Genomic DNA, 26450 nt, shown 5'->3' with positions numbered 1-26450 from the left:
GCCACTCATCCTGTGAGTGGACATACCGCTATAGTGGTAGTATTGGTCAGCGCCACTCATCCTGTGAGTGGACATACCGCTATAGTGGTAGTATTGGTCAGCGCCACTCATCCTGTGAGTGGACATACCGCTATAGTGGTAGTATTGGTCAGCGCCACTCATCCTGTGAGTGGACATACCGCTATAGTGGTAGTATTGGTCAGCGCCACTCATCCTGTGAGTGAACATACCGCTATAGTGATAGTATTGGTCAGCGCCACTCATCCTGTGAGTGAACATACCGCTATAGTGGTAGTATTGGTCAGCGCCACTCATCCTGTGAGTGAACATACCACTATAGTGATAGTAATGGGCAGCGCCACTCATCCTGTGAGTGGACATACCACTATAGTGGTAGTATTGGTCAGCGCCACTCATCCTGTGAGTGGACACACCGCTATAGTGGTAGTATTGGTCAGCGCCACTCATCCTGTGAGTGAACATACCGCTATAGTGGTAGTATTGGTCAGCGCCACTCATCCTGTGAGTGGACATACCGCTATAGTGGTAGTATTGGTCAGCGCCACTCATCCTGTGAGTGGACACACCGCTATAGTGGTAGTATTGGTCAGCGCCACTCATCCTGTGAGTGAACATACCGCTATAGTGGTAGTATTGGTCAGCGCCACTCATCCTGTGAGTGGACATACCACTATAGTGGTAGTATTGGTCAGCGCCACTCATCCTGTGAGTGGACATACCGCTATAGTGGTAGTATTGGTCAGCGCCACTCATCCTGTGAGTGGACATACCGCTATAGTGGTAGTATTGGTCAGCGCCACTCATCCTGTGAGTGGACATACCGCTATAGTGGCAGTATTGGTCAGCGCCACTCATCCTGTGAGTGGACATACCGCTATAGTGGTAGTATTGGTCAGCGCCACTCATCCTGTGAGTGAACATACCACTATAGTGGTAGTATTGGTCAGCGCCACTCATCCTGTGAGTGGACATACCGCTATAGTGGTAGTATTGGTCAGCGCCACTCATCCTGTGAGTGAACATACCGCTATAGTGGTAGTATTGGTCAGCGCCACTCATCCTGTGAGTGAACATACCGCTATAGTGGTAGTATTGGTCAGCGCCACTCATCCTGTGAGTGGACATACCGCTATAGTGGTAGTATTGGTCAGCGCCACTCATCCTGTGAGTGAACATACCGCTATAGTGGTAGTATTGGTCAGCGCCACTCATCCTGTGAGTGAACATACCGCTATAGTGGTAGTATTGGTCAGCGCCACTCATCCTGTGAGTGAACATACCGCTATAGTGGTAGTATTGGTCAGCGCCACTCATCCTGTGAGTGAACATACCGCTATAGTGGTAGTATTGGTCAGCGCCACTCATCCTGTGAGTGGACACACCGCCATAGCAGCATGTACAACACTCCCCCAATAGGAAGAAAACCCGCTGGGTTGTTCATCCTGTCACTTGTACCCAGACACAGCTGGGACTTGCTTAACTGTCTCAAGTGAACAGCTCCTCAAACAAGAAGATTAAGATTAACATTTGTCGACCGTTAAAATCTTAGGTTAAAATCAGGTGTTGGGGGGGAGGCCCACTTGAGGCAGGTGTTGGGGGGGAGGCCCACTTGAGGCAGGTGTTGGGGGGAGGCCCACTTGAGGCAGGTGTTGGGGGGAGGCCCACTTGAGGCAGGTGTTGGGGGGAGGCCCACTTGAGGCAGGTGTTGGGGGGAGGCCCACTTGAGGCAGGTGTTGGGGGAGGCATCATGCATGTGGTGGTAGAGGCAGGCGGAGATGACAGTGGGCATTACGGAAACAATGGCGTTGTTAGCGTGCTGGTGGCGCCGTTAACTATGATGGGGGGGGTTGTCTGGGCCCACCTCCATCCTGGGAGGGTGGAGGTGGGCGGTGTGTTGACCAGCCAGGGGGTGGGTTCCCTTGGAGGATGTGGTGGGTGGCGTGTGAAGCCAGGAGGGTGGGTTGTCAGGGAGGAGGTAGTGGTGGGTCGAGCGCCACAACACTGTACGAAACAGCTACATCATCACCTGTTGACGCCAACAACTGATGGAAGAAACGCCAGCTACATATATTGGATATTAACTGAAGGAAAACAACTGTGGCCGGTGGTGTCCACGATGTGATAGTGGCGACCGGGCCGCGGGGACGCTAAGCCCCGGAAGCACCTCAAGGTAACCTCGAGGTATGGCATCAGTGCCCGTACATGTGGGTACTGCAGGGGCTATGGCAGTATTGCCCAACAGCTCTCTCTACCCACCAACCAATATCATCGGGGATTACGCTAACCTAATCCCCTTTACAGGGCATCAGATGTTACGAAAGGACATAAACAATCCAATCTGCTTTACACCCAATCTGCTCAAATTTACAATCAAATTTACAATTTACAATCATTGACTCTCCTGCCAAGCCTCCCAGAAACGAAGTTGATAAATACGGGGAAGCAAGAGACCACTTTGCAAGCCGTTTCCGGTGACATGTTGGAGGCAACACAGCGGTCCACAAGGCTGGTGGAGCCAGTCACCATAACAAACTTCACACACCACATGCACCAACCTCACCACCTCACTATAAACACACTCTTGAGTACGACGGGAACTGACTCATACTCAGCAACGTTACATTACTCAATATCCAGTCATTGGACTCCTTACACCTGCAGGTATGAGGTACCTAGAACTTTGCACTCACTTTATACTTCAGATCAAATATGTGCTTGTCAGTCCAGCGAGATGGACTGTCTCCCTGGACTTTTTAGTATATAGTCCAGTATCATTTTAGTATCATAGAGGTATGTATCCCTTCATATACATACGGTAGCTGTATAATTGCCCAATCACCGCCTTGTGAGGTATGCAGAGCGTTGTTGTTAGTCGTGGGGGGATAGCAGCATTGTGTGAGGGACGTGGGGACACTCCCCAGGATAGGGAGTTGGCGGCGGATGTAGCCCCGTGGGGGGGTGGGGGGGATATGTATTAACAACAACTTGAGAATGTTCCCGCACATGGAACTGACACTTGACTGGTAGGTACTGTGGGGGAGTGAGGTCTGCCTCCTACTAGCTTTCTTGTACCTATTGTGATACAATTTAACTTTCTTTGTCGAATGTGTCTTAAAATTGTGGATAGAGGTGGCATCCACAACTCCTTCCTTCAGTGCATTCTACTCGTTAACTAACTGTACAGAGTACGAGTATTTCCATACATTTATTTGACTCGGTTTACATTTCAAATTTGTTGTCCTTGTCTATCTTGTCTACTCTCAGCATCTTCTGATTATACCCCCCCCCCCTCATCCTGTCCTAGGGCCAGATTCACGAAAGCACTTGCGCAAACACTTACGAACGTGTACATCTTTCCTCAATCTTTGACGGCTTTAGTTACATTTATTAAACAGTGTACAAGCATGAAAACTTGCCAATCAACTGTTGTTATTGTTATAAACAGCCTCCTGGTGCTTCGGAGCTCATTAACTGTTTAATAATTGGAAACAAAGCCCTCAAAGATTGAGAAAAGATGTACAGGTTCGTAAGTGTTTGCGTAAGTGCTTTCGTGAATCTGGCCCCTAGTTATTGGCCTTTCCTCATAGCCTAACCCTCTTAGCTCTGGGACCAATATTGTTACACACCTCTCTAATTTTCAATTTTGCTTTTCTTAAGGGTTGGTTTCTATGCTGGTGCTGCATATAGCAACATAGCACTCAGGTGTCAGGGGGGGCCTGACAGCTGAGTGGACAGCGCTTCGGATTCGTAGTCCCGAGGTTCCGGGTTCGATCGCCGGTGGAGGCGGAAACAAGTGGGCAAAGTGTCTTTTACCCTGATGCCCCTGTTACCTAGCAGGTAAATAGGTACCTGGGAGCTACAGCTACTACGGGCTGCTTCCTGGGGGGGGGGGTGTAACAAAAAGGGGGCCTGATCGAGGACCGGGCCGCATGAACGCCAAGCCCCGAAATCCCCTCAAGATAATCTCAAGTTAGCAAGGAGATTGTATATTTGAGCATACCGGTCTGAAGAGCATAAACAGTCTATATGAGAATGTCTGTCTACTTTTTTGTTTACCTGTCCAAAGTTGTAGGCCAGAGGGAAGGAGAAAGACCCAGACACAGCCGGGTGTACCCTACCTGGAATTTACCTGAAGAGGATTCCGTATTCTACCCCAAGCTTGGCCTGGGGAATTCTTCACTTGCTCCAACACGCCTACATATCCACTATAACGCGGTTGGTCCCGCACTTTTTGGAGGAATTCTACTTGTATAAAATGTTATTTAAGCGTAGCGTAGTAAAGAGCGGAGCAACGGGTTCACATTTTAAACTTTGTGGCTATTGGAGGAGAGGGTTATAGGGAAGCCTTGGCTTGGCCACTTGTAAACCAGCGGAACCAGCTGCCAAGGAGCGCCATAGAATTAAACCACAAATGGCTACAAAAGATAGTGATAAGATAAAGAAATTGTGAGAAAACGGTAAAGGAGTATGACTATAGTAACGGAGCTCCATTACCACTCTGATGTGTAAGACTGCGCTGTGGTTGAACCAGGCGTTACCACCTGTTTAACGTTATCTATTGGGCTACTTGTGGTGTACAATTGCTCTCCGCGCCATCTTGTAACCCTGGCTCGTCATGTCTGTTGTGTGAACAAGTCCGACTTGTACAGATGTTAGGATGGCTGGCCACGCCGGGACTTGCCTCCTGGCTACCATTATCCGCGGATAAGAGATTCATTAGATGCGCTGTTGACACTTCTGCTGCAACATGATACTGGATTCTTTTGTGTTCAAGCGCCGTATTTCATGAGTGACTGTGTACAGTTACTCTGAATACAAAAAAAAAAAAAAAACACATTACAGAAGGCGGAAGTAGAGCTCAATGTTAGTGTGGTATTTAAGGTGCATGGAGGTGGAAATGTAGTTGATAGTAGTGTATTGATTCACATACTGGTGGGGACGGTGCGTCAAAGTGGAGAGGAGAGGTAGTTATTGTGTGGTGCTCGTGACACGTGTGTGTGGTTAGTATGGTGTGGTGGGTGGCGTAGTGTGGCAGGCATGCCAGGTGTGGTGGTGGCCTCCTGGTCAACACGGTAGAGGGAGAGGAGAGGTGTACTCTGTGAACACCAGTGAAGACGACGACCCCAGCTGACTACCCATCACCACAACCACTTCCGTCGACCTTGGTAGCGGGCGGACACCCTCCTCCTACACCACACCTTCCCTCACTCCCAAACTATACTGGAGAACCTTTAGTGTTGGGATAAACGTTTATTAATGCATGGTGACTCTCGCACAGTCTTCAATATATCCACACACGTAGGTGCAGGGAGCGCACTGTGCAAGGCGCCAGTGCTCCAGGTGTGCCAAACCTTGCTGGTGTGTAGCCTCACATCCGTCACAGTTCACTGTGTAATCCCGTTTTCTTGCCACACGTATTGATGACTCCAAGTATGTGGCAAGTGAGGTTTTCCGTTGTGTACTAAGTAGTGTTTCTCACGTCTCCTGGGAAAGGAGAACTTTTATGACAATTTACACGCTCCGTAGAGGTTATGACAGCGTTTGTTGTTCTCGGTGACTGCAAGCGCCTTTCTGGCCATTTAATCATTCAACCTCAGTTATTTGCTGGCAGAAATGTAATGTTAGCTGTGTGTAATATTTTGTAAACACAAACTAGAGCAGCTTTCTGGCCAGCTGATCATATTAGTATACACTCTCAATAACTGGCGGTTTCTAACAACAAAATCTGTCATTGCAACTCAAAACCCATATTCCTTAAACAGACTATTCACGGTCATTTGCTTGTTTGCACGACGTAGAGAGAAGTGGACGAGTTTAAGCAACAATAAACTGCGGGCCATCAAGCGTAATGTTATTCCGTGCCGCCTTGGTATGGCGAGGCTGGTCACTGTGAGAGTTGCTCAGCCCGCTGGCGAGGGGATCACACACCTGAAACACACATCCAACACTTTATGTAGGGCATATGTAAATCTGTGTATCTATGTATTTACGTATGTAGGTTAGCTTATCATTTTAAAAGCACCGAATCACCTTCTGTGGTTGATTGTTCAATAAACCCTTGAACTATATGTTTAACACATCTCTAACCCTGTCCATGAAGGATAGAAGAAAATGTATATATGCTGGTTAGCATTGTAAATGTGTGGCCACGTCTGTGGTAGAAAATAATAAACAAAAATTAAGACCTGTATGACTGGTTGTAAGATAAGGGAGATGCATGCTCTCCCCGGCTTGTGTCGTAGCGTGTACAATCTTGCGTCGTCTTGTAACGTATTGTTGATTCTTAAAGTTGGATGACCTTATTTACAGTGATGGCAACTGTGCTTCTCTTGCTATACTTTACGATAGTTGTCACTGGAATTCTTTTGAGCTGTGCTTTCAAGTGCTATATAACTGTTATTATTATGTCTTCCCGCCCTACCTCCCACCATCAGAGTCCAAATTGTCCTTCCACTGTTCAAGACTATCCCCCCCTTTCCTTTCCTTCCCTCTCCTGCCTGTTCCCCTTCACCTTCCCACTATCCCTTCCTCTCTCTCTCTCTCTCTAGCCCCCCCCCCCTCTTCCTCCTCCACACATCCTAAAAATATCTGGCAGGTCGTAGCTGTGGCTGTGATTGAGTTGTAATCATCTGATAGCAATATTTCTCATTAGTCATGACGCAGGTAGGCGGACCAGTATTGTGGTAGTTGAGAGAGGAGGGAGGGAGGGTGAGGCCCATGGGCTGGTAGTGGTGGTATCGGCCGTCTTTACTTCAAAAGCCCCCTCTCAATATCTTCCTTTAAACCACCTTAAAGGCTTCCAAGTGGGAATAAGACGGAAATGATGGATCAGTCCAGGGTATGGTTGTTGTTTGAGTCTGAACAAATCCACAAGGGCCGTGACGAGGATTCGAACCTACGTCCGGGAGCATCCCAGACGGTTAATCGACTGAGCTACGACAAGGTCGATTTATTCATTCATTTGATGATTTGTTTGTTCATTTGATGCATCACGCTATTGTGATTTGTGTGCGAGTCTGGTCTACACTGCCAGCAAGTCTTAAGATCAAGGGCCCTGGCACCCAGCTGGTTTGTGTGAGAACTACTCTCGACTCCCGCCAGAGGTAAATACAGTCAACAGTTCTGAAGAAACCCATCACAGTCAATCCGTCCGTCCATAGCCTGTCAGTCTTACCGTTCGATGTCCGTCACGGAACAGACACCTGCCACTGATAGTCTTGTGGGACGTGTAAGGAGGAAAGTCCTGTGTGGGACGTGTAAGGGGGAGAGTTCAGTGTAATTATCTTGTGATAATTTCGGGGCTTAGCGTCCCCGCGGTCCGGTCCTTGACCAGGCCTCCTTGTTACACACCCCCAGGAAGCAGCCCGTAGTAGCTGGCTAAATCCCAGGTACCTATTTATTACTAGGTGAACAAGGCCGTCAGGGTGAAAGACATTCCCACTTGTTTCCGCCTCCACCGGGGATCGGACCCGGAACCTTAGGACCACGAATCCCGAAAGCTGTCTACTCACCTGTCAGTATTAGCCTATCTTCGTAGCCGAGGCCTCTTAGCTCGGGCACCAATCTTGTTGCAAACCTTTGTACTTTTTTTCAATTTTTACTTTGTTTCACAAGGTGCGGACTCCATAATCGTGATGTGTTCCAGTATTGGTGGAACAAATATGTAGGTTGTTTTGAAGGAGTCCTGATTCAGGTTCCTAAACGATGTTCCTTTACCAGCGTCACATATTCTGCCGATGTTAGCCAGTTTCTGTGCGTCTCCTTTGTGAATGTTTGAATTATATCGGCTCCCAGATCCTTCACTCTTTCTGATTCCCGTAGATACCTTCCCTTTATGGTGTAGATGCCTTCCCTTTATGGTGTAGATACCTTCCCTTTATGGTGTAGATGCCTTCCCTTTATGGTGTAGATGCCTTCCCTTTATGGTGTAGATGCCTTCCCTTTATGGTGTAGATGCCTTCCCTTTATGGTGTAGATACCTTCCCTTTATGGTGTAGATGCCTTCCCTTTATGGTGTAGATGCCTTCCCTTTATGGTGTAGATGCCTTCCCTTTATGGTGTAGATGCCTTCCCTTTATGGTGTAGATGCCTTCCCTTTATGGTGTAGATGCCTTCCCTTTATGGTGTAGATGCCTTCCCTTTATGGTGTAGATGCCTTCCCTTTATGGTGTAGATGCCTTCCCTTTATGGTGCAGATGCCTTCTGGTCTCCTCTCCTTTACCATCATCATTACTTTACACTTGTTGGGATTTAATTCCAGCAACCATTTCTCTTACCACTCCTAGAATATGTAAAGATCTTTATGTAACTTTCTGCAGTCCTCATCTGTTTTCCTGTTCCACGTCATCTTTGCCATCATGTGCAAACATTGACACGTCTGAGCTCACTCCCTCGGGTTGGTCGTTCACATAAATTAGAAACAGCAGTGGCCCCAGGATAGAGCCTCGTGGGACGGTTATCTTGAGATGATTTCGGGGCTTTTAGTGTCCCCGCGGCCCGGTCATCGACCAGGCCTCCACCCCCAGGAAGCAGCCCGTGACAGCTGACTAACACTCAGGTACCTACTTTACTGCTAGGTAACAGGGGCATAGGGTGAAAGAAACTCTGCCCATTGTTTCTCGCCGGCGCCTGGGATCGAACCCAGGACCACAGGATCACAATTCCAGCGTGCTGTCCGCTCGGTCGACCGGCTCCCTAATGATGGATCCCCACTTGTTACATTCCCTTGTTACATTCCTCCAGCTGGAAGCCGCCTCTCTGTGACTTGCCTTTTGTCCTCGGATACTCCCTTACCCAGTCCAGTGTTTTCCCAGTTATTCCCACCTTGGTGCTATATCTTGTACAACAGTATTTCATGGGTAACAGTGTCAAATGCCTTTTGACAGTCTAGAGAAAGGCAGTCTATCCAGCCTTCCTTTTCCTGTTGTATTTTCGTAACCTTGTCATAAAACTCAATCAAGTTTGTCAGGCATGATTTTCCATTTCTAAATCTATACTGGTTTATGTCACAAGGTCGATCCTCTCAAGATGCTCCACCATTCTCGACCTCATTACTTTCTCCAGCAGTTTACAAGGAATACTTGTCAATGGTATTATTGGTCTGTAGTTTAGTGCCTTCTTTCTATACCCCATTTTTAACATTGGGACTACGTTTACCTTTTTCTAGACGTCTGGGAGACTTCCTCTCAAGTGTTTTATTAAAAAAATTAGACAATGCGGCCTGACAGCTGAGTGGACAGCGCTTCGGATTCGTAGTCCTGAGGTTCAGGGTTCGATCCACGGTGGAGGCGGAAACAAATGGGCAGAGTTTCTTTCACCCTCATGCCCCTGTTACCTAGCAGTAAATAGGTACCTAGGAGTTGGTCAGCTATTACGGGCTGCTTCCTGGGGGTGTGTAACAAAAAGGGGGCCTGGTCGAGGACGGGGCCGTGGGGATGCTAAGCCCCGAAATCATCTCAAGATAACCTTAAGAAGATAACGCGTAAGAGTACATCCGCAGTTTTGTTCAGTAGTCAGGGTGAGATTAGGTCTGGCCCCATTGACTTGTCACATCTTGTGCCCCCCCCCCCAGGATTTTGTTGTTCACGTCTTCCACAAAGACTACAATGCCATCCAGTATTTCCTCCAGCCTTTCATCTTGCATCCTTGGTCTCCACGCTGGCTCTAATGTAAAAGACTTCCTGAAATCTGTCATTGAGCTCCGTGCATACCTCATGCTAGGAATAAGGCAGAGAGAGCAACCCCCCGCCCCTTTTCTTCCTTAATCTGAAGTTGTGGTCTGGCACTCTGTGTTCTACTGCTATAAAACTACTTTGGTGGTTCCTTAGCTTTCGTAGCAATGTCATTTTCAATTTGCCTCTCGGCTTCTCTCCTAATTCGGGAGTATTCATCCCTTGTTCTCTTTAGTGCCTCTGTTGTTCTGTTCCCATTTCTTTGTACTTTTTCATGTTTTTTTTGTTGTCCTTTCTTTAGGTTCCGTGCCTCGCCTAGTAAACCTGGAGCAGGGGTCTACTTTACTTCTGTACGTCCACCTCCTCCTTGAGTAGTATGAACTGTTCCGTGCCTCGCCTAGTAAACCTGGAGCAGGGGTCTACTTTACTTCTGTACGTCCACCTCCTCCTTGAGTAGTATGAACTGTTCCGTTGCCTCGCCACATTTCTCAGCAATGAATGCCATTATCTCGTTTGATGTCTTCCCTTCCCACTAGATTTCTAGCGCGCGTGTGCGCCCCAAGGCGGAGTTCTGTTGGGGCGTGAACATATAAGGGGTCTGACCAGGCCTCCTGGTTGGTGGTCTGCTCCGCCGGGCCTGTGGGACGGGAGTGTGATTGGTCAGTAACGCTGTGTTGGGGCAAGAGGGGCATGGTTGGAAGCCAGTGAGGAAGGTGATCCATAGAGATGTGAACAATTGGTAGTTGATCGTTTGTGTAGCAAGACGCATGGGGTAAACTACACAGGAAGAGGAGGCTGTAGAAACATGTTCTAGGGAGCCGGTCGGCCGAGCGGACAGCACGCTGTACTTGTGATCCTGTGGTCCCGGGTTCGATCCCAGGCGCCGGCGAGAAACAATGGGCAGAGTTTCTTTGACCCTATGCCCCTGTTACCTAGCAGTAAAATAGGTACCTGGGTGTTAGTTAGCTGTCACGGGCTGCTTCCTGGGGGTGGAGGCCTGGTCGAGGACCGGGCCGCGGGGACACTAAAGCCCCGAAATCATCTCAAGATAACCTAACCTCATCTCTCTTTATCCCACTTTCTCTCTATTTCGTTGTAGCCGCGGGTGGCTCCGTGAAGACTAGTGGTAGTGTGGATGGCGTGGTGTAGGACAGTGAGTGTTGTTAGCGGGGCCCCCAGTGTGTGTGTGTGTGTGGGGCCCTCTGTGACCACAACACGCGCCTGCGCTCTCAACACCCTCACTCTCTCACGCCTTCTCACACACCCCGCTCAATATATATTAATCAATAAAAAATACACTCCGGTGGTGATGTAGGTGGAGGGGGGGGGGTCCACGATGACTCGCGGCTCCAAGACATGTGTTGGCCCGCTAGTAATGACTGTGGCTCGCGACATGCTTGGTAGACATTGTAATAACACTGAATTTGTTCTACTTTCTCCTTCAGCAGTGTTTTGGTTATCTACTTCTACGCTAAGCCAGTCTTCCCGGCGCACTCAGCGACTCCTTTCAGTCCCCGACCGTCCAAGTGGTTGGCTCACCATTCCTTCCCTCTGTCCCATCCTAGACCCTGACCCCTTCCAAGTGCTATATAAGTCTTAATGACTTGGCGCTCTTCCCTGATAATTCCCTCACTTGACCGCTAATTGGTGTGTGCGCCCCCCCCCCTCCGCCCTCCAGGTCACCTCGCCAATCCCACCAAACTCGCCTCTACTTTCGCCAAAAATTCTATACATGCACAGTAACAATTAAGATAATAATAATTCATTGTGTCAGGTGACAGGCAGTACATACATGTGTACATGTACACATCATGTACATAATATATACATAGTTATACATACAGTACATAACTGAAAACTCTCACCCCAGAAGTGACTCGGAACCCATACTGCCAGGAGCAACAATGCAACTGGTGTGTACAGGACACCTTAATCCACTCGACCATCACGACCGGACTATATGGGGGACCGGTCCCCCATATAGTCCTGGGGACCATTCAGGCTTGTTCGCATACAGTACATGTTAGACTTAAATCAAGATCCCCTTCAGGCTCGTTTAATTAAAAGCCTGACAAAAATTTAGTAATTGTTTAATATCAGATATATGGGCGCGCTCCCAAGTCAAGCCTGGCCCAGGGCCGATCTTGGGGAGTAGTAGAACTCTTGGAACCCTCATCCAGGTATAATCCAAGTACAATTACTAGCCCATAGAATGACCCCAAGTTGGGTAGGTAAGCCTTGCCAAGCGTATACACTGGTGGGTAGGGCGACCTCCTCACCTAACCTTCCAGGTGCTATAGTCTTACTGACTTAGAGCTTTCTCGTGATAACCTTCCCTCATAAACCATAATTGGTTACTCTCTACACTTGTTATTACCACCAGTATCATTATCTTTGTGACGTGTCGTGTTACTTGTGAGGACGGCGTTAGTGTTGTTTGTGCAAGTTACGTTACGGGTATTCTTTGTCAAGTTGTTGCCCGAGTGAAGTGACATATATCCATCTTTTTCTCTTGTTTCTCTTATAATATATAGCGTCTATATGTGCACGTGTCGACAGGAACTTAATAGTATCGAACCGATGAACTTGGAACCCTCATCACGGCCCTTGTTCACTTAATCGTATCCTTAACTTATGTGTTAATTGTTAACATTATTGAGTGAGTCAGTGTGGTAATGTGTTGAGGGTGAGTGTATGAGACAGGTTCAGTGTATGAGACAGGTTCAGTGTATGAGACAGGTTCAGTGTATGAGACAGGTTCCTTGTGTGTCACCCTTAACCTGCCTCACAGGTTAATCCCTGCTGCACTTCTATTATTTCCTACATGGCGATAAGCCAGGTAACCTCGGCCGGTGCCATATTTATATCTTCAATCAATAGATAAGAAAAAGTTTGAATTTAAATAGAAATGACTTAAGTTTGCCCATTTATATATATTTTTTTTTAATCCCGCTCGGGATTTTTAAGCTACAAAAATTGCCTTAACGGGTAAGTTGATAGTTACTGCGCCTTCAAGTTCACGTACTTTTATTGAGACAATAAAATACATCTCAAAGAGATGGAGTAGCTTTGGGCATTTCTACCCCCCCCCCCTCGTTACCGCGCCAACCTTCAGGTAACATGAACAAATCCACAAGGGCCGTGACGAGGATTCGAACCTGCGTCTGGGAGGTTGGAATCCATAATTTGGTGTACATTATGTTGAGGTAACATAATGTACACCAACCACCTTCCGTTGTTTCCAAATCAAGTGTTTACAGTGTGGCGTGTTGTCCTTGAGAATATACTCGTCCTTGTCTGTCTGTCTCACTCGCGTAATTAGCTGTTATATTTTATAGTCGATGGTCCTCAGTCCCAAGTTTTGTCAATGCACTCAGTATTAACATACCATTTGCTCTATGAAATGTAGCGATTGATTGATGAAGATTAAGCCACCCAAAAGGTGGCACGGGCATGAATAGCCCGTAAGTGGTGGCCCTTTTGAGCCATTACCAGTATCAAGAGCTGATACTGGAGATCTGTGGAGGTGCGACTGCACCCTGCGTGACGGGAAATGTCTCCCGTTTTCTCCGTTCTGTTTGACCCTTTTTTATACTAACGCTGTGCTTCCTGTCGTTCATCCCAGCCACTTGGGCTGGACGGTACAGCGACGGTCTCGCTTCATGCAGGTCGGCGTTCAATCCCCGACTGTCAAAGTGGTTGGCCAGCATTCCTTCCACTCCGTTCCATCCCATATCCTTATCATGATCCCTTCCTAGTGCTATAGTCGTAATGGTTTGGCGCTTTCCCTTAAATCCCCCGCTTCCCTTAATGCCGTAGGTGTAAATTTGTTCTGGCGAGCCTCTCGTGTTGACAGCCCGTCCTCCAGATAAATTTGACAAGACCCAAAAGTGAGTCCATCCACCCGCCAACCCCACTGTTTATGAATGACAAAAGGTTTACACAAGACTCTCAACTGCTGACGTTTGAACACTTCCGGAACAAGTACTTCACTGATGAATTGTGTTCGAACCACAACGCTGTAAATGCTTCACCCACGTACTACTAATACAAATAATCGCCAACGGAACCTAAACACCTAACCTAACCTATATATGCACAATATGCTAATATAATATAATAATTTATATTTGAGAAAATTCCTGTTTTGAATGAACATCATGTTAAAATTTATGAATGCGTGTGTGGGGTCGACCGCTGGATGGAATGGACTAGAGTCGAGGACGGGTTGTGTGTTGAACAGTTTGGCAAACCTTACTAATGTCAAAATAAAGAACACAAAAGCAAATCTTGCCTACTGCCTCACATATGTATAGATAGTCATTCTGAGACAGTTTATTTATTTATATACCAGGAGGTACATTGGGGTGTGAGAGTACATAACATTGGGGTTCTAACAGTCTAGCCGCCCATACGCTTAGCGTATCATTTATATCGTAGCGAAAGTATCCTTAACTTATCCTTATAATCTGCTCAATGAAATAACGAGATAGGCTACTGGGAGGTTAGGTTATTGTTATCAAGAAAGTATGAAGATGTATACTGTATTAGGGAGGCAGTGGTAGAGAATGGTGGTACCGGGGGTGGGGGGGGGGGTGGAGTGTGTGTGTGGGGGGGGGTTACGCTGTGGTGTGGAGGTGGTGAGGTGAATGTCCGCGCCCTCGCCTCCTCTGGCGCCCCCCACCCACCTCCCTCCCTTGAATTACCACAGTCACCACAGCAACCTCAATTGCCCCTCCTGGGACAGGCGATGGTGCTGTTGTGGTCGACACAAGTGTTGGGGGTAATTCCAGCGGGTTCGAGTCACTACTGGGGTGTGGAGTTTTCATTCGCATATATGCTTGGGGACCATACAAGCTTGTTCGCATTTGTGTTGTTCACGTGGCCCCATAAAGTGAGACGATTTGATGAAATAACTATGCTCTCAAGATTATCATCAAGGTGCCGTCGGCACGGTGATTCAAATAGCCTCGGCTATCATCGTCTTTTGTACGGTCACTGATGGTCAAGTGGTTTAAGGTACTATGTACACCAGTTGCATTGTGCTTCTGGCGGTCTGGGTTCGAGTCACTTCTGGGGTGGGAAGTTTTCAGTTGTGTGTGTGTGTGTGTGTATATATATATATATATATATATATATATATATATATATATATATATATATATATATATATATATATATATATATATATATATATATATATAATATATAATATATATATATAATATATACAACTTTAGAACACTTTCCCACCAGGAGACTCGAACCCTAGCCAGCACAGAAGCCTTCCAGCAACTGGCATAACAGGTACGCCTTAACCCGCTCCACCACCTGCTCAGACCCCTAAAAGAGATGGTAATTTCGGAGTATTTATACACTCCAAAGATATACCACCTCCCAAGAGCACTAGAGCAAGTGAGGGGTCATTTGTACGTTTTTCATCCAGTCCCTGTTAATATGGGAGAACACTGTGTCTATGCTTAAGGCACAACTCTCCTAAACACGAGAGTGAAGTATACAACTTTAGAACAAGTATATATATATATATATATATATATATATATATATATATATATATATATAATATAATATAATATAATAAATTATTTTATAATTATTTTGGGCAGGTTCTTAATTTTCCTCGGAATACGACCCGCTAAATCGTTTAACCAGGTACCCATTCAATGCTGGGGGAACAGAGGCTACAGCTAACGATTAGCGCCCAGTCAATCCTCCCGGGTCAAGGTGCTGGGGAAGCGCCGGGCGAGTGCTTTACCACCACGCCCAAGGGGACTGCTTATCACCGGGACCACGGGGACCATTAGGCTTGACGGTTGGTACACAGAGCATGACAAGGAAATTAGCGAGATCCAACCTGGTGGTAAATGTTGACCAACCCATTTACCACGACTACCCTCAACATGTAGTCGATTTCCCTTTCAATCTTCTGTGTTTGTGTTAATATAAGTTAAGGGTTTGTCTAAGGGTTAGATATCGTTCATGAAGAAGCCGTTCGGATCTTCAAATTTCATATTAAATATGACGGCTGAAGATCTCGGAATATTCGGCTTAAGAGTCAGGACCCGGGACACAAGCCCCGGTCTCCTGAACTGAATATTCATAAAGAAATGTAAAATACCAGTAGCACGAGCGCTCAGTGTCCAGGTTGGCGGACCAACCGGGCTGTGGTGGGCCTGCGGGCCGCTCCAAGCAACAGCCTAGTGGATCAAACACACAAGTCAAGCCTGGCCTCGGGCCGGGCTTGGGAAATAGAAGAATTCCCAGAACCCCATCAACCAGGTATGAAGCAGTGTAATAGCCTGGATACAGGAGAGAATCCAGAAGCACGTTAAATCAGCCGGTATAGCGCCACTACACAAGTGAGGTAGTAAAGCTCTGGCAAGAATCAACAGACTAGTTGCACTAACACAACACACAATGATTTTGAAAGTGATTATGAATCGAATCTCTAATTTAAAAAAAATGAATTTGACAACTGTGGGAAAGCTACTTTAGAGCGGGGTAGATGCAGTAGTTACCTCGGGGGAGTGTCGCGTGTGGGTAACCCTGGTTTATGAAGACACACAACTTTGAGAATGCAGCACATTCTAGAAGAGATGTTGTAAGATGCGTCTTACACCCGAGATGTGTGGTGGACAGGTTGAGACCAGGATGTGATGTGTTCATTCCCTCCTCGGGTTAACAAAGGTGTCACCGTTGGTTATAACGGTCACACCTTATACGTTTTCTTAAACGTTATATTACATATATTGTGGTTGATATAATGTGGGTGTTGTCATGTTGCTGTTGCCACTATTAATATAATATTTTGTTAGAATGTGTAGAGAGGTGCGTGCGGGATGACACTTTGTACAGTGGTGGTGTAAGGGGCGTGTTGTGCCGGGGTGAAGCACCAGTGACACATACAGTGCCGTGTGCGGCTCACACCAAGCCAAAAATGTTCTCTTCATTCATATGTTACGATTAAGAAGACTGTGAAGTGATAGCTGTGGAGGAGGAGGAGGAGGAGGAGGTGTGTGAGGCGAGGCCAGCCTCCGTGCCGGTGGTGCCGAGGACTGCAGCTACACTGGTGACTCTGCGCCTCCAGGAGCCACCGCCATGGTCCTCAACAGGTAAGTGTAGCGTGTGGTCAGTCACCAGTCTTCCTCCCTAGTTAGTCTGGCGGCTCACGCCCACACCTCTCACCTCAACTATGTTCAATCCTTAATAACAATATTTCTTGTTATTTTTGTTGTCATCAATGTATATTTTAAATTGTTTATTGTTATTACCACTCAGCTTTTTGCAGCAGTTCCTTTAGTTTTAAGAATTCCACAAATTTCGTATTCCACACTGGATATATTTGTGGTGCATGCTGAGGAGTGCCGGCAAGGTCCTGGTCGACACGTGGGCATAATGTATGTACAACACGCCTCACTATGGCCGGGGTATACTCATTGGTATTGCTCTCCGGAATAATCTAAATTCCTTGAGATATTTTAACTCCCTGATTATGTACTATTTAGCTATATATCTTTATCTGTTTCTGATGATGACCGCGGGAGAGAGCAATGTTGCCAGGTTTACCGTGAGTGTTGTGTGTGCTACAGTGACCTGGCTGGCTGGCTCACTCACCACAACTCTTCCTCCAGTCTCTGAATATTGTGCATCTCCATTTGACTTGTAACAGGGGGTGGGGTAAACAGCTCTCTTGTCGGGTATCCCGCCCCCAGGTAGTTAACTACTCTTAGAGTTCCCTCAGAGTTCCTACTGCAACCTCTCTAGTTCAACACCTTGTAACCTAGGTATTTGATTACCTAGGTGTTACAACTACAAGGCGCCGTGACTTGATCAGCTACCCGCAACTCTAAGAGAGAAAACTCTAGAACATTTCATTGCCACAAACGTATAATAGAACCGAAAGGGAAGAAATGGATAATGAAGTAATTAGTGAGGGTTTGAGGTGAGGGAGGTAGAGAGGTGCCGGTCGGCCGAGAGGACAGCACGCTGGACGTGTGATCCTGTGGTCCTGGGTTCAATCCCAGGCGCCGGCGAGAAACATTGGGCAGAGTTTTTCACCCTATGCCCCTGTTACCTAGCAGTAAAATAGGTACCTGGGTGTTAGTCAGCTGTCATGGGCTGCTTCCTGGGGGTGGAGGCCTGGTCGAGGACCGGGCCGCGGGGACACTAAAACCCCGAAATCATCTCAAGATAACCTCAAGATACTATGCTCAAGATTACCATCAGAGTGCCGGCGGGCTGATGGGCAAATAGCCTCAGCTACCATCAGCTTTTGTCCAGTCGTGAAGGTCGAGTGGATAAGGTGTCCTGTACACACCAGTTGCATTGTGCTCCTGGCAGTATGGGTTTGAGTCACTTCTGGGGTGTGAGTTTTCAGTTGCATATAGTCCTGGGGATCATTCAGGCTAGTTCGCATATATATATATATGCGAATATATATAATATATATATATATATATATATATATATATATATATATATATATATATATATATATATATATATATATATATATATATATATATATATATATATATATATATATACTAATATTAAATAAAACTAAACAAAACACCTTTATGGTGTTAGAGACTTCATCGTAATGAGTGAAGTTGTAGAAAGGTGCAGGAGGCGAGGCTAGGATATTATCATTAAGGAATCTGATATCTGTTCCTAAGAGTTCAAAAGTAGGACTGTGTGTGAAGCAGATGAGCGAAAGGTGTTGGTGTTGGAGCCCTGATAGGCCTATGCACTTGGTCTTTGTGGTGTAGAATAGTTATCTACAATGAAGAGTTACTTCCGAGTGAAGAGTAGTTGTACCTTGACGTCTCTGGGCAACCTGTCCTCTTAAAAAGAACGTCGCTTTTGGCCGTTTGCCCGTATGGCCGAATTTGGACGTAATTTGAAAATGAAAAAAAAATAAAATAAATTTGGGATTTCTTTTTTCAACAACAGTAAGTTAAGGGTCCTCTGATAGGTTAGGTGGGCAGGAAATTCTCATAAAGTTTCAAAACGTTATGAAAAACGTTAATTTAAAGTGTCCTCTTATAACCTCTGCGCGTACGCCGGACGACTCAAATAGAAAACGGAACAGAACGTCACTTTTGTGAGTCGATTTCATTTCAAATTACGTCCAAATTTAGCCATATCGCGCATACCAGCCAAAAGTGACGTTCTTTTTAAGAGGACGGGTTGCTCTCCAGTGACCCGCCTGATACACCGTGTGACCATTGAGTGTAACGGTGTGTGATGAGTGGTGGAGGTATGCGGGGCGCCGCGTGAGGTGTTGGTGCCTGTGTGTCGGGGCGAGGCACAGTGTTGGTGCCTGTGTGTCGGGGCGAGGCACAGTGTTGGTGCCTGTGTGTCGGGGCGAGGCACAGTGTTGGTGCCTGTGTGTCGGGGCGAGGCACAGTGTTGGTGCCGGTGTGTGGGGGGCGAGGCACAGTGTTGGTGCCGGTGTGTGGGGGGCGAGGCACAGTGTTGGTGCCGGTGTGTGGGGGGCGAGGCACAGTGTTGGTGCCGGTGTGTGGGGGGCGAGGCACAGTGTTGGTGCCGGTGTGTGGGGGGCGAGGCACAGTGTTGGTGCCGGTGTGTGGGGGGCGAGGCACAGTGTTGGTGCCGGTGTGTGGGGGGCGAGGCGGAGGACAAGTGGAGTTCTTACACTCCTATATGGAAGCTGATCAGAATTACATTTCACCTTTGTAAATGTACATTAATGACACTATGTAAAAGACACATCGAACACTTTATGTAGGGCATACGTAATCTGTGTATCTATGTATTTACGTATGTAGGTTAGCATTTTAAAAGCACCGAATCACCTTCTGTGGTTGGGTGTTCAATAAACCCTTGAACTATATGTTTAACACATCTCTAACCCTGTCCATGGAGGACAGAAGAAAATGTATATATGCTGGTTAGCATTGTAAATGTGTGGCCACGTCTGTAGTAGAAAATAATAAAAAATAAATAAATAAATAAACAAACCTGTACGGCCACTAGCACGCATAGCATTTCGGGCAAGTCCTTAATCCTACGTTCCCCGGAATACGACCCGCCAAATCGTTAAACATCCAGGTACCCATTTTACTGTTGGGTAAACAGAGGCTACAGTTAAGGATTGACGCCCAGTAAATCCTCCCCGGCCAGGATACGAACCCAGGCCGAAGCGCCCGTCGAGCAATAAACGGTTTGCAATCAAGTAATAACGTGCTTGTCTTGGAAGCTAGACGTAGATATATAAGCATACTTAGCAAGAGGGTAAATATAAAAATGTTGTGGATTCCTTCTCACATTGGCCTGCGGGAACATGACAAAGTTGACGCCCTTGCTAAGGCTGCAGTAAATAGACAGTATTGAACGGAATCTTGAGTTATCAAATAGGTCCCTTAAAAGTGTCATTAGACGAGAACTGGATGGATTTGAAGAAAGTAGAACAGAGCAAACTGGAACTAGCAGGTCCATTGTTCATCACAATGAAATGTGTGAAGTAAAACATGTGTATGGGGCAAGTAACAAAGTCAGTAGACTAACAGATGTTGTCACAGCTCGTATAAGACTTGGCTACAAGTATCTCTGGCAGTTCGGCTTGTATAGGGATCTAGATGAAGTAAAGTGTGTGGACAAAGACAGGGACACACACTCGAACACTATATCTTGGATTGTTGTAAAATTGAGCCATTTAGAGATAAATCTAAGCTCACTCTGTATAATATGGCAACCTATCTTATTACCATGGATAAATTACCTGAAATCCTTGCACTGTACCCACATTTTGCTTCCAGTAGATGAACGACATATGAGATTAAGAAACAAGTAGTGTATTGTGAAGACTAATAATAAACAGCAGCTCCCCTATGACTGTAATATTCCCATTGGTCAAACTATTATGTATTAGCGATAAGCCCTACCATTAATGTATGATGACTTACTGTAAATATGTAGCTCTTGTAATAGCACTTTCTCTGTAACTAGCTGACATTGTAACTATAAGGTGTGAAGGATAGATGTAATTGTTTATGTAATAATCTAAGATGAGGTCTGATAAAGACCTTTTGTGCCCTCTAATGCTTTTGCGCTACCGCTCACAGGATGAGTATGGGGTGCACAATAAACTAGCCGCCTTCGGCGGCAACAATCAATCAATGAAACACCAGGCGAGCGTCTTACCACTGCGCCACGGGGACTGCAAGGATAAGGCAACAATAATGCGAGTAAAGTAAATGTGTTGAATATGGGGGTAAGACGTGTAGGAGATGACGGTCATATGGTGACCCGCGTGTCACGCTCATGTGTCATATGGTGACCCGCGTGTCACGCTCATGTGTCATATGGTGACCCGCGTGTCACGCTCATGTGTCATATGGTGACCCGCGTGTCACGCTCATGTGTCATATGGTGACCCGCGTGTCACGCTCATGTGTCATATGGTGACCCGCGTGTCACGCTCATGTGTCATATGGTGACCCGCGTGTCACGCTCATGTGTCATATGGTGACCCGCGTGTCACGCTCATGTGTCATATGGTGACCCGCGTGTCACGATGTGTCACATGGTGACCCGCGTGTCACGGTGTGTCATATGGTGACCCGCGTGTCACGCTCATGTGTCATGAGCCAACCTTGCCGGGTCATATGGATGCTAGGAGAGTGGTGTCAGTCACAGGATGGTCCCTACAGGTACACACAGGCCGACTACACGTCCCATCAACATGAAGTTGTAACCCCAGATACACACAGAATCCAGGGGATACCTTACCTTGACGTGTTTTCGGGGCTTAGCGTCCCCACGGCCCGGTCCTCGACCAGACCTCCTCGTTGCTGGACAGGTCAAACCAGGCTGTTGGACGCGGCTGCTCGCAGCCTGACGTATGAATCACAGCCTGGTTGATCAGGTATCCTTTAGTGGTGCTTATCCGTGATATAGGTCATTACATTAGATGTCTGTTGGTGGAAAAACAAGGAGCATGAGGTTAACGAGGCTGGACCTGACCAGTGTTAAGTAGCCAACCACTTGGGCTGGACGGTAGAGTGATGGTCTCGCTTCCTGCAGGTCAGCGTTCAATCCCCGACTGTCAAAGTGGTTGGGCACCATTCCTTCCCCCCGTCCCATCCCAAATCCTTATCCTGACCCCTTCCCAGTGCTGTATAGTCGCAATGGCTTGGTGCTTTCTCCCTGATAGTTCCCTCCCCCCCCCCCCCGGACACACCAGGCCAGGTGGGTGATGACAGCGCCGCCCCTCCACCACTACCTGTTTAATGTGGGCAGAGGCAGCGCCACCTGCTCATACATATGTATTATACTCTTGTTGATGTTCCACACACAAGAATACAGAGACGCAGTTGGGCCCTCACATTCTTGAGAGGATTTCGGGGCTTGGCGTCCCCGCGGCCCGGTTACACACACCCAGGAAGCAGCCCGTAGCAGCTGTCTAACTCCCAGGTACCTATTTACTGCTAGGTGAACAGGGGGCATTAGGGTGAAAGAAACTCGGACCATTTGTTTCTGCCTCCAGAACTAAGCTTCCGGGATTGAACCAGGAAGCTCAGTACTACGGACCCAAAGCGTTGTCCACTTAGCTGTCAGGTCTCGCAACTGATATTCCCTACAGTCTTCCCACACCTGCTGGACACGCTGACTCCGGCGGCTCGTGTCACCCCCCACACACGTGCGTCCCCCCCACACACGTGCATCCCCCCCACACACGTGCATCCCCCCCACACACGTGCATCCCCCCCACACACGTGCACCCCCCCACACACGTGCACCCCCCCACACGTGCACCCTCCCACACACGTGCACCCTCCCACACACGTCACCCCCCACACCGTGCGCACACCCCCCACACGTGCACCCCCACACGTGCACCCCCCACACACGTGCACCCCCCACACGTGCACCCCCCCACACACGTGCACCCCCCACACGTGCACCCCCCACACGTGCACACCCCCCCCCCACACACGTGCACGCTGTGAGTGTTGGTTCCTGGAGGGTTTTGTTCTTCAGTAGCATGGGTGGAGATAAGGGTGATGGTTGTGGGGGAGTGTGTTGATGGTTGGTGCTTCACCTGGGACACGACTGGTGTGGCTTACTGTGGGAGAGTATATTGGGTGGGTGTTGTCGTCATGCAACACGCCCCCACCAATAGACCAGTGCAACACGCCCCCACCAATAGACCAGTGCAACACGCCCCCACCAATAGACCAGTGCAATACGCCCCCACCAATAGACCAGTGCAACACGCCCCCACCAATAGACCAGTGCAACACGCCCCCACCAATAGACCAGTGCAACACGCCCCCACCAATAGACCAGTGCAATACGCCCCCACCAATAGACCAGTGCAATACGCCCCCACCAATAGACCAGTGCAACACGCCCCCACCAATAGACCAGTGCAACACGCCCCCACCAATAGACCAGTGCAATACGCCCCCACCAATAGACCAGTGCAACACGCCCCCACCAATAGACCAGTGCAACACGCCCCCGCCAATAGACCAGTGCAACACGCCCCCACCAATAGACCAGTGCAACACGCCCCCACCAATAGACCAGTGCAACACGCCCCCACCAATAGACCAGTGCAACACGCCCCCACCAATAGACCAGTGCAACACGCCCCCACCAATAGACCAGTGCAACACGCCCCCACCAATAGACCAGTGCAACACGCCCCCGCCAATAGACCAGTGCAACACGCCCCCACCAATAGACCAGTGCAACGCGCCCCCACCAATAGACCAGTGCAACACGCCCCCACCAATAGACCAGTGCAACACGCCCCCACCAATAGACCAGTGCAACACGCCCCCACCAATAGACCAGTGCAACGCGCCCCCACCAATAGACCAGTGCAACGCGCCCCCACCAATAGACCAGTGCAACACGCCCCCACCAATAGACCAGTGCAACACGCCCCCACCAACAGACCAGTGCAACACGCCCCCACCAATAGACCAGTGCAACACGCCCCCACCAATAGACCAGTGCAACACGCCCCCACCAACAGACCAGTGCAACACGCCCCCACCAACAGACCAGTGCAACACGCCCCCACCAACAGACCAGTGCAACACGCCCCCACCAACAGACCAGTGCAACACGCCCCCACCAACAGACCAGTGCAACACGCCCCCACCAATAGACCAGTGCAACACGCCCCCACCAATAGACCAGTGCAACACGCCCCCACCAACAGACCAGTGCAACACGCCCCCACCAACAGACCAGTGCAACACGCCCCCACCAACAGACCAGTGCAACACGCCCCCACCAACAGACCAGTGCAACACGCCCCCACCAACAGACCAGTGCAACACGCCCCCACCAACAGACCAGTGCAACACGCCCCCACCAATATCAGTTTCTATAGTAAACAAAAACTCCCAAGTATCTGTTGAAACACGAATCTCAAGAGATAGGCGGCTCCAGGTGGATTTTCAGTTATGTATTTACATTTAAGCGTCCTCCTGACTGGGCGATATATTTACCGCTGGAATATTTTACTTGAAGAAGGCTTTAAAAGCAGCATTGTGATGTTTGGTGGTTTACTGTGACGACTGTGTGGACTTGGAACACTGAGCGCTGGTCAGAACACACACTGTATGTCCACGCATAATGGACCTGCCAGGGAAAGTCTCCCACTCACACTACCCCAAATACAGTAACCTCATTCATCTTGGCCAACACACAAGGATTAAAAACAAGAGCAAAAAACAGCCGTTCATAAATAGTGTTTTTATGAACGGTTTATCATAAATGCTGTATTTTGTTTTTAAATACTGCACTTTAACCTCAGTGAATCTGAGATTTGGGATTTGGGGAGTAGAAGAACTCCCAGAACCCCATTAACCAGGTATCAACCAGGTAACCCAATGGGGTATTCTGAGTTTTCACAGAAAGCCATGTAGGGGAATTATTGGAGAGAGATCTAGATACCAGGATATAAGCTATACAGGTGTGATAGGGTAAATAAGTCACATGGAGGAGTGGGTCTGTATATTAGGGAAGACCTCGTTTGCTCGGAGCTCCTTAACTCTACAAATGAGGTGGTTGAGGTACTGGGAGTAAAGATAGAGAAAATGAACTTAGTTATTATTCTAATATACAAACCGCCAGATGCAACGGCTGAGGAATTCACAGAAGAGTTAAACAAAATGTAGAATAACCTTGATAATTTGGCAAACCCAATACCTGATATTATCTTCCTAGGTGACTTCAACCTGCCTGGTCTAAGATGGAGAATAGTAAACAATAATAATATTATAACAGGAAATCCATCGAGACATAACCAACCACAGAGTAGAGAATTACTTAGGTTCTCTGACAAATTTTCACTCAACCAGCAGATATCAGAGCCAACTAGGAGCGAAAATATTCTAGCTCTGGTCTTCACAAACAATGAAGACATAATCATGAAGACATGTGACATGAAGACACTTTTGAGCAGTCTCCGTGGTGTAGTGGTAAGACACTCGCCTGGCGTTCCGCGAGCGCTTTGTCATGGGTTCGTATCCTGGCCGGGGAGGATTTACTGGGCGCAAATCCTTAACTGTAGCCTTTATTTACCTCAACAGTAAAATGTGTACTTGATTGTAACAAGGATTCTTCGCGGCGGGGATCGTATTCCAGGGACCTTCCCGAAACGCTACGCGTACTAGTGGCTGTACAAGAATGTAACAACTCTTGTATATATCTCAAAAAAAAAAAAAAAAAAAAAAAAAATCAGGGACATTACGATATCAGATACCACATACTCGGATCACAAGCTCATTGAAGCGGAAACTACTTTAGGTCTGAGAATAGACCTAAAACAGTGATCACGCGAGGGGGGGGGGGTTATTTAGCAAATTCAATTTTAATAATAGTAGGATAGACTGAGAGAAAAACAGGGAACTTACATTCAGTGGGAAACTGTTCTTTAAGTAATACAAATGCTACACAAGGAACATAAAAACTGACTTCTGAAGCATAACATGTTCCTTTGAGGAGAGCCAGAGAGAGGTCCAACGTAGAGAGAGAACGCAGACGACGCTACAAAAGAAGGAAAAAAATAACGGAAATGCTTAAGCAGACATGAACCTGCCCATGCTGTCAGCCCTGGGTCAAGACTCCTGTAATTCAATATTTATGAAGAAATGCAAGGTGCTGGTAGCACAGCCACTCAGTATAGTGTGGATAAAGAGCTTGGACACGGGGGAGATACCAGATGCACTTAAAGTAGCAGATATAGCCCCTCTACACAAGGGAGGGAGCAAAGCATTGGCAAAGAATTATAGACCAGTTGCACTAACGTCCCACATAATAAAAGTATTTGAGAGTGATCAGGAGTCAGGTCACTAGTTTCATGGAGACCAATGACCTCCACAATCCAGGCCAACATGGATTTAGAGCAGGAAGATCATGCCTCACAGCTACTTGACCATTATGACAAAATCACTGAGGCATTAGAAGAAAATAAATGCAGATGTGGTATACACTTCGTAAAGGCATTCGATAAATGTGACCATGGAGTGATAACACACAAAATGAGGTCAATGGGAATAACTGGTACAGTAGGACGCTGGATACTCGGTTTTCTATTGAACAGAACACAAAGAGTAACGGTCAACCATATAAGAGTCCAAGCGCAGTTAAAAGCTCAGTACCTCAAGGTACAGTCCTTGCACCACTGCTTTTCCTTATTCTCATATCAGATATAGACTCAAATACAAGTCACAGCTTCGTATCATC

At 47.5% G+C, this 26450-nt stretch overlaps 1 protein-coding gene across 6 annotated transcripts in view; it reads left to right on the top strand.

Moving 5' to 3' along the window:
- Nucleotides 1-26450, top strand: part of Pli (E3 ubiquitin-protein ligase pellino) — a 154142-nt gene that overhangs the window by 58682 nt on the left and 69010 nt on the right. For 2 of the 6 annotated variants that reach the window (XM_045757675.2, XM_045757677.2), the window contains exon 2: nucleotides 16529-16825. The exons of 2 other annotated variants lie outside the window; for them this stretch is intronic. In XM_045757675.2, coding sequence (XP_045613631.1) covers nucleotides 16812-16825 — 14 coding nt within the window. In that variant the 5' untranslated portion in view covers nucleotides 16529-16811. The remainder of the gene's footprint in view (nucleotides 1-16528; nucleotides 16826-26450) is intronic. 2 more of the 6 variants (XM_069310396.1, XM_069310397.1) reach the window with 2 other exon arrangements.

Source organism: Procambarus clarkii, chromosome 67 (genome assembly GCF_040958095.1).
Source record: "Procambarus clarkii isolate CNS0578487 chromosome 67, FALCON_Pclarkii_2.0, whole genome shotgun sequence".
NCBI classification, from domain to species: domain Eukaryota; kingdom Metazoa; phylum Arthropoda; class Malacostraca; order Decapoda; family Cambaridae; genus Procambarus; species Procambarus clarkii.
This window is presented reverse-complemented; position numbering and strand designations above follow the sequence as displayed.